This window comes from Sapajus apella, unplaced genomic scaffold (genome assembly GCF_009761245.1).
Source record: "Sapajus apella isolate SASKATOON/1434 unplaced genomic scaffold, GSC_monkey_1.0 scaffold4, whole genome shotgun sequence".
NCBI lineage: Eukaryota > Metazoa > Chordata > Mammalia > Primates > Cebidae > Sapajus > Sapajus apella.
Genome location: NW_022436944.1, coordinates 17,420,526 through 17,427,620, shown reverse-complemented (window position 1 = coordinate 17,427,620; position 7,095 = coordinate 17,420,526). Strand labels below are relative to the sequence as shown.

The window sequence follows — 7,095 nt, the reverse complement described above, 5'->3', positions numbered from 1 at the left end:
ATATATATATACTGAGGATAATTCACTAACTGTTAACACTCATTTTCATAGCCAGGCTGATTAGAAGTCCAGAAATAAACACAAGATTGATTCTAAATCATTTTGCAAATCAGCCACAGCCTTCAAGAGAGTTAAGAAGAATAAAATAAAGTCAGGACATGAAATGATTAATAATAAAAGTTGGAAAACCATATTTTTTTTATGGTTTTTATACAGCTACAGCCTGTAGTCCCAGCTGCTTGGGAGACTGAGGTGGGAGGATCACTTGAGCCCAGGAGTTTGAGGCCAACCTAGGCGACATAGCAGGACTCTGTCTCTAAAAACTTAAAAAAAGTTTTAGATCAGGTAAATTACTTAAAATTTATTGATGTAATTAAAACAAAACCTACACACTCTCATAGACCTAGAGAACTAAAACTTCATTATGCTTCCTATGCTTCAAAAGTCATTTTTCTGGTATATTATTGGGGTTTGAGTAAACACTTAGTAAATGATGTCTAAAAATGACTTTCTTTTACAAGGGGAGGCTCTCAGTTCATGAAAAGACTTCCTCATTTTTTGGTTTCTTGTTTTTACTTTCATCAGATATTATGAAGATCTGAAAAGCTCAAAAAGTTTAAATATTAAATGAATGACATAGCCATCAGTCAGAAAGTCGAAGTGATCAATAACTTAGTGTTCCATGAAATGGATATTGAATTTTGGTATTAAAAATTGTCTACCACTCATGGGTGTGAAAACTGGTATACATTTTCTGGGATGGAGGGATGGCAACATCTATCAAAGCTTTAAAATGTCCAAATTATTCATCTGGAATTTCTACCACTATATGTTTAATTAATTAATTTTTTGAGACAGGATCTTGCTCTGTTGCCCAGGCTGGAGTGCAGTGGCACGATCACAGCTCACTGCACTCACTGCAGCCTCAACCTCTCTGGCTCAGGCAATTCTCCTACCTCAGCTTTCCAGGTAGTTGGAACTACAGGTGTGCACCACCATACCTGGCTAATTTTTTGTATTTTTTTGTAGACACAGGCTTTCACTCTGTTGCCCAGGCTGACCTCAAACTCCTGAGCTCAAGCAGTCTGCCCACTGTGGCCTCTCAAAGTGCTGGGATTATAGGCATGAGTCACCACGCCCAGCCTCAACCCCTGGGTATTTAATTCAAGGAAATAAGTGGCAACTATGCCACAAAGTATACCCAAAGCTGTTTATTTAGCTGTTGTGTATAATAGCAAAAATTGTGAAATCACCTAATAGGTTAAATGAATTGTAGTACATCTATATAATGAAGTACTATGTGGTTTTAAAATGGTGTTGCTAAGTTTCAATTAAGGTATAAACAGGTTATAAAACGGTGTTCAATTCAGGTAATAAAATGGTGTTGCTGAGTTTCAGTTCAGGTATAAAATGGTGTTTCTAAGTTTCAATTCAGGTATAAAAGTGGATTTTTTTGGGGGGGAAAATGATGTATCTTTATTGCATGCCATATTCATAACATTAGCGTATAATATCATGTAAAGGAACCAGAAAATATGAATAAACGGTTAAAGAATCAGTTTATATGTATGTATATATATGCATATATATAGTATCCCAGCACTTTGGGAGGCTGAGGCGGGCAGATTACCTGAAGTCAAGAGTTCAAGACCAGTCTGGGCAATGTGGCGAAACCCTGTCTCTACTAAAAATACAAAAATTAGCTGGGTGTGGTGGTGTGTGCCTGTAATCCCAGCTACTTGGAAGGCTGAGGCAGGAAAATTGCTTGAACCCAGGAAGTGGAAGTTGCAGTGAGCCAAGATCCCACCACTGCACTACAGCCAGGGTAAGACTCTGTCTCAAAAAACAAACAAACAAACAAAACCATATATTTTTATTTATTTATTTTTCTTTCTGCTCCTTGGGGAGCAGGGCTACTTCATAGGAAGTGTGTTCAGAATAGCCAAAAAACCATGTTTTTAAATGCTGGCCAGATATGCATTGGCTCACACCTGTAATCCCAGACATTTGGGAGGCTGAGGAGGGAGGATTGCTTGCACCCAGGAGTTCAAGACCAGCCGGGGCAACATAGAGAGACCCTATCTCTACCAAAAATTTAAAAAATTAGCCAGGTGTAGTGGTGCATGCCTGTGGTTCCATCTACTTAGAATGCTGAGGTGGGAGGACTGCTTGAGCCCCTGGGGTTGAGGTTGCAGTGGGTCATAATCGTGCTGCTATACTCTAACCTGGGCCTCACAGTGAGATCCTGTCTTAAAAAAAAAATAGTAAAAGTAATTAAATGCTAACAGCTTTTCTCTGGGTGGTAGAATTTGAGGGTAGTATTTGCCTGCCTGCTTGCTTGCTTTTTTCCTTTCCTTCCTTCTTTCCTTCCTTTATTTCTTTTTCTTTCCCTCTCCTTCCCTCCCTCCCTTCCTTCCTTCCTTCCTCCTTCTTGGTCTTACTCTGTCATTTAGGCTGGAGTGCAGTGGCATGATCATGGCTCCCTGCAGCCTTGACCACCCAGGCTCAAGCAATCTTTTTACCTCATCATCCTAAGTAGCTGGGATTGCAGGTATGTACCACTGCACCTGGCTAATTTTTTTATTTTTTGTAGAGATGGGATCTCACTATGCTGCCCAGGCTGAGCTTAAACTCCTGGACTCCAGTAATCCTCCTGCCTCGGCCTCCCAAAGTGCTGGGATTATAAGTGTGTGCTACCATGCTCAGCTAATAGTTCCTTTATAGTTTTCCTTTATCTTTCTATTTATTTGTCTTTTTAATTAAAATTTCTATTTTTCAGTTACACTGGATCTTTATATTTTTCTGTTTTTTGTTGTTGTTGTTGTTGTTGTTTTTTGAGGCAGGGTCCCACTTTGTTGCCCATGCTGGAGTGCAGTGGCACAATCTCAGTCACTGCAGCTGCCACCTCCTGAGCCCAGGTGATCCCCCTACTTCAAGTCTCCTAGTAGCTAGGACTACAGCATGTGCCACCACGCCCAACTAATATTTTATGGAGGTGGAGTTTTGCCATGTTGTCCAGGCTGGTCTCGACCTCCTGAGCTCAAGCGATCTGCCTGCCTTGGCCTTCCAAAGTGCCAGCATTACAGGTGTGAGCCACTGCGCCCGGTCATACATTTTCTTTCTTTAACTTCCTGTTTTTTTAAAGTAGTAAAGCTAATAAAAATAGCTTGTTGAAAGAGGATACAATATTTGTGTTGTCCCATCTGGAAATGAAGTCAGAAACTTGCTTCCATGTTTGTAGTGCTTCTCTAAGAGCTCATTCCTCACAACCTATACACAACAGAAAAGAAAAGACACTTGTTTCGGATATGCAGTAGTAAGTACGACAACAATGCACATCAGCTGGTTACTAGACAGTGATACAAATCATTTCTTAATTTAAACTTTGGCCCTACTCAACAACAGGAGACAATCCTTAACAATTATATATAGACTGTCCCTAACCCTTGTAAGTATAACTTGATAAAAATCCTTCAGGAAAAAAAAAAAAAAAAAAAAAAAATCCTTCTGGTAGAAATCTGATATTACATGTCTATTTGAATTTTTTTTTTTTTTTTTTTTTACTTTATACACGTTACTATAAGAACAAAACAAAAGCAGATAAAACCCAGCCCCAGCACAAAGTGCAGTGCCACTGCTGTCATAAGTCAGATATTCATGCATGCATGAGTCTTTCTGGACTCTATTATGTATATGGATTTTCTTGTTTATCCTGCCACAATACTATACTCTCTTAATTACTGTATTTTGTGATAGGTCTTAATATCTGGTAGAACACATTCTCCTCTCCTCAGCCTCTTCTTCAACAGTGTTTTGGTTACTCTATGTTCTCTATGTTTCCACATGCATTTTAGAATCAACTTGTTGGGACTTCCCTTCCCCCAATACCACACATATGCAATCTTGTTAGAATCTGAGATTGTATTGGATCTATAGATCACTCTGGAAAGAGTGATCTGATCAAAGAGTGTCATCCTTAAAATATTTCCTCTGCCCATCCATGAACATTAGGCCAAATTTGTTAAATGGATTGCACCCCCTTCCTTGTTTTTTTTTTTTTTGTTGTTGTTGTTTGTTTTTTTTTTGCTCTAGTAGTCAGTTACTGAAAGAGGTAGGGCCAGGCACAGTGGCTCACACCCATAATCCCAGTATTTTGGGAGGCCGAGGCAGGTGGATCACCTGAGGTCAGAAGTTCAAGACTAGCCTGGCCAACATGGTAAAACCCTGTCTTCACTAAACGTACAAAAGTTAGCTGTGCGTGGTGGCTGGTGGGATTACATACCTGTAATCCCAGCTACTTGAGAGGCTGAGGCAGGAGAATCACTTGAACCTGGGAAGCAGAGGTTGCAGTGAGCTGAGATCATGCCACTGCACTCCAGCCTGGGCAACATAGCAAGACTCTGTCTCAAAAAAAAAAAAAAAAAAAAAAGTAGGCTAAACTATCTCATTATGAATATGGTTTTCTTTATTTCTCCTTTTACTTCTGTGAAATTTTGCTTCATATATATATTTTTTTTCCCCATTTATTTTATTGCATTTTACGTTTTGGGGTACATGTGAAGAACATGCAAAATTGTTGCATAGGAACACACGTGGCAGTGTGATTTGCTGCCTTCCTCCCCATCACCTACATCTGGCATTTCTCCCCTTGCTATTGCTTCATATATTTTTGAGGCTGTGCTAATAAGGACAACATATTTTATAATGCTGTATCTTCCTGGTAGATTGGAAATTTTATTAATTAAAAAGAGATCGGCCGGGCGCGGTGGCTCACGCCTGTAATCCCAGCACTGTGAGAGGCCGAGGTGGGCGGATCACAAGGTCAAGAGATTGAGACCATCCTGGCCAACATGGTGAAACCCCGTCTCTACTAAAAATACCAAAATTAGCTGGGCGTGGTGGTGCGTGCCTGTGGTCCTAGCTACTGGGGAGGCCGAGGCAGGAGAATTGCTTGAACCCAGGAGGTGGAGGTTGCAGTGAGCCGAGATTGTGCCACTGCCCTCCAGCCTGGCACCTGGTGACAGAGCAAGACTGTGTCTCAAAAAAAAAAAAACAAAAAAAAAAAAGAGATATTTTTTATCTTTTTTTTTTTTTTTTTTTTTTTTTGGCTGAGCACAGGGGACTTTATTGATGGTACACGACAAGGTGGGGCTCCCTAGGCCCCTCCGTCTTCAAGGGGTCTGCATGGAAACCGTGAGGAGGGGCAATTCAGTGTGGTGGGGGACTCAGTGTGGCGGGGACTCAGTGTGGCGGGGACTCAGTGTGGCAGGGACTCCCCAGCAGTGAGGGCCTGTCTTCCTCTCGTGCTCTCGCTGGGGCTGGTGGTCCAGGGATCTTATTCCTTGGAGGCTATGTGGGACATAAGGTCCACCACCCTGTTGCTGTAGCCAAATTCATTGTCATACCAGGAAATGAGCTTGACGAAGTGGTCGTTGAGGGCAATGCCAGCTCCAGCATCGACGGTGGAAGAATGGGTGTCACTGTTGAAGTCAGAGGACACCACCTGGTGCTCAGTGTAGCCCAGGATGCCCTTGAGGGGGCCCTCCGACACCTGCTTCACCACCTTCTTGATGTCATCATATTTGGCAGGTTTTTCTAGATGGCAGGTCAGGTTCACCACTGACACGTTGGCAGTGGGGACACAGAAGGCCGTGCCAATGAGCTTCCCATTCAGCTCAGGGATTACCTTGCCCACGGCCTTGGCAGCGCCAGTAGAGGCAGGGATGATGTTCTGGAGAGCCCCACGGCCATCATGCCACAGTTTCCCGGAGGGGCCATCCACCATCTTCTGGGTGGCAGTGATGGCGTGGACGGTGGTCATGAGTCCTTCCATGATACCAAAGTTGTCATGGATGACCTTGGCCAGGGGTGCTAAGTAGTTGGTGGTGCAGGAGGCATTGCCGACGATCTTGAGGCTGTTGTCATGATTCTCATAGTTCACGCGCATCACGAACATGGGGGCAACAGCAGAGGGGGCAGATATAATGACCCTTTTGGCTCCCCCCTGCAAGTGAGCCCCAGTCTTCTCCACAGTGGTGAAGACGCCAGTGGACTCCACCACGTGCTCAGTGCCAGCATAGCCCCACTTGATTTTGGAGGGATCTTGCTCCTGGAATATGGTGATGGGATTTCCATTGATGACAAGCTTCCCGTTCTCAGCCTTGACAGTGCCATGGAATTTGCCATAGGTGGAATCATACTGGAACATGTAGACCATGTAGTTGAGGTCAATGAAGGGATCATTGATGGCAACGATATCCACTTTACCAGAGTTAAAAGCAGCCCTGGTGACCAGGCGCCCAATACGACCAAATCCGTTGACTCTGACCTTCACCTTCCCCATGATGTCTCAGGGATGTGGCTGGTGACGGGAGACAAGATGCGGCTCCCTGTCGAATAGGAGAAGCAGAGAGCCTTTATCTTTATCTTATAAAGTGATCCTCTTATCTTTATCTTACACTTTCATTTTTCTTTCTTTTTTTGTTTTTGTTTTTGTTTTGTTTTGTTTTGTTTTGAGACAGAGTCTTGCTCTATTGCCAAGGCTGGTGTGCAGGGGTATGATCTTGGCTCATTGCAACCTCCACCTCCTGGGTTCAACCGATTTTCCTGCCTCAACCTCTCAAGTAGATGGGATTACAGGTGTGTGCCACCACACCTGGCTAATCTTTGTATTTTTAGTAGCAATGGGATTTCACTATGTTGGTCACACTGGTCTCAAACTCCCTACCTCAGGTGATCTGCCTGCTTTGGTCTCCCAGAGTGCTGGGATTACAGGTGTGAGCCACTGCATCTGACCTATCTTACAGTTTCTTGAAATATATTTTAACTGCGTATAGAATTCTAGATTGGCCATTGTTTTCTTCCACCATACTTAAGACATTCCATTGCCTTTGAGCCTCTACTGTTGGCTGTTGGGAGGTCATCTGCTAGTCTGTTTTCTTTTCAATGTAATCTGAACCCTGAACTTTTATTCCCTCTGCTACTTCTAAGATTTTTTTCTTTTTCTTTCTTTTTTTCTTTCTCTTTCTTTCTTTCTTTCTTTCTTCTCTCTTTCTTTCTTTCTTTCTTTCTTTCTTTCTTTCTTTCTTTCTTTCT

The 7,095-nt window shown here is 42.6% G+C and overlaps 1 protein-coding gene and 1 pseudogene across 3 annotated transcripts in view; both read right to left on the bottom strand.

Moving 5' to 3' along the window:
- The window catches only part of ERICH6 (glutamate rich 6), a 35,907-nt gene that overhangs the window by 8,734 nt on the left and 20,078 nt on the right, over window positions 1-7,095 (bottom strand). The window contains exon 12 of the mRNA XM_032263295.1: window positions 3,185-3,270. Coding sequence (XP_032119186.1) covers window positions 3,185-3,270 — 86 coding nt within the window. The remainder of the gene's footprint in view (window positions 1-3,184; window positions 3,271-7,095) is intronic.
- LOC116539972 overlaps window positions 5,082-7,095 on the bottom strand; it is a 13,234-nt pseudogene continuing 11,220 nt past the window's right edge. The window contains exons 2-3 of one of the 2 annotated variants that reach the window (XR_004264248.1): window positions 5,258-6,385; window positions 5,082-5,224 (exon numbers count right to left, since the gene is read on the bottom strand). The product of XR_004264248.1 is annotated as a glyceraldehyde-3-phosphate dehydrogenase pseudogene, transcript variant X2 (transcript). Of the gene's footprint in view, window positions 6,386-7,095 lie in introns of both variants that reach the window. The other variant, XR_004264247.1, reaches the window with a different exon arrangement.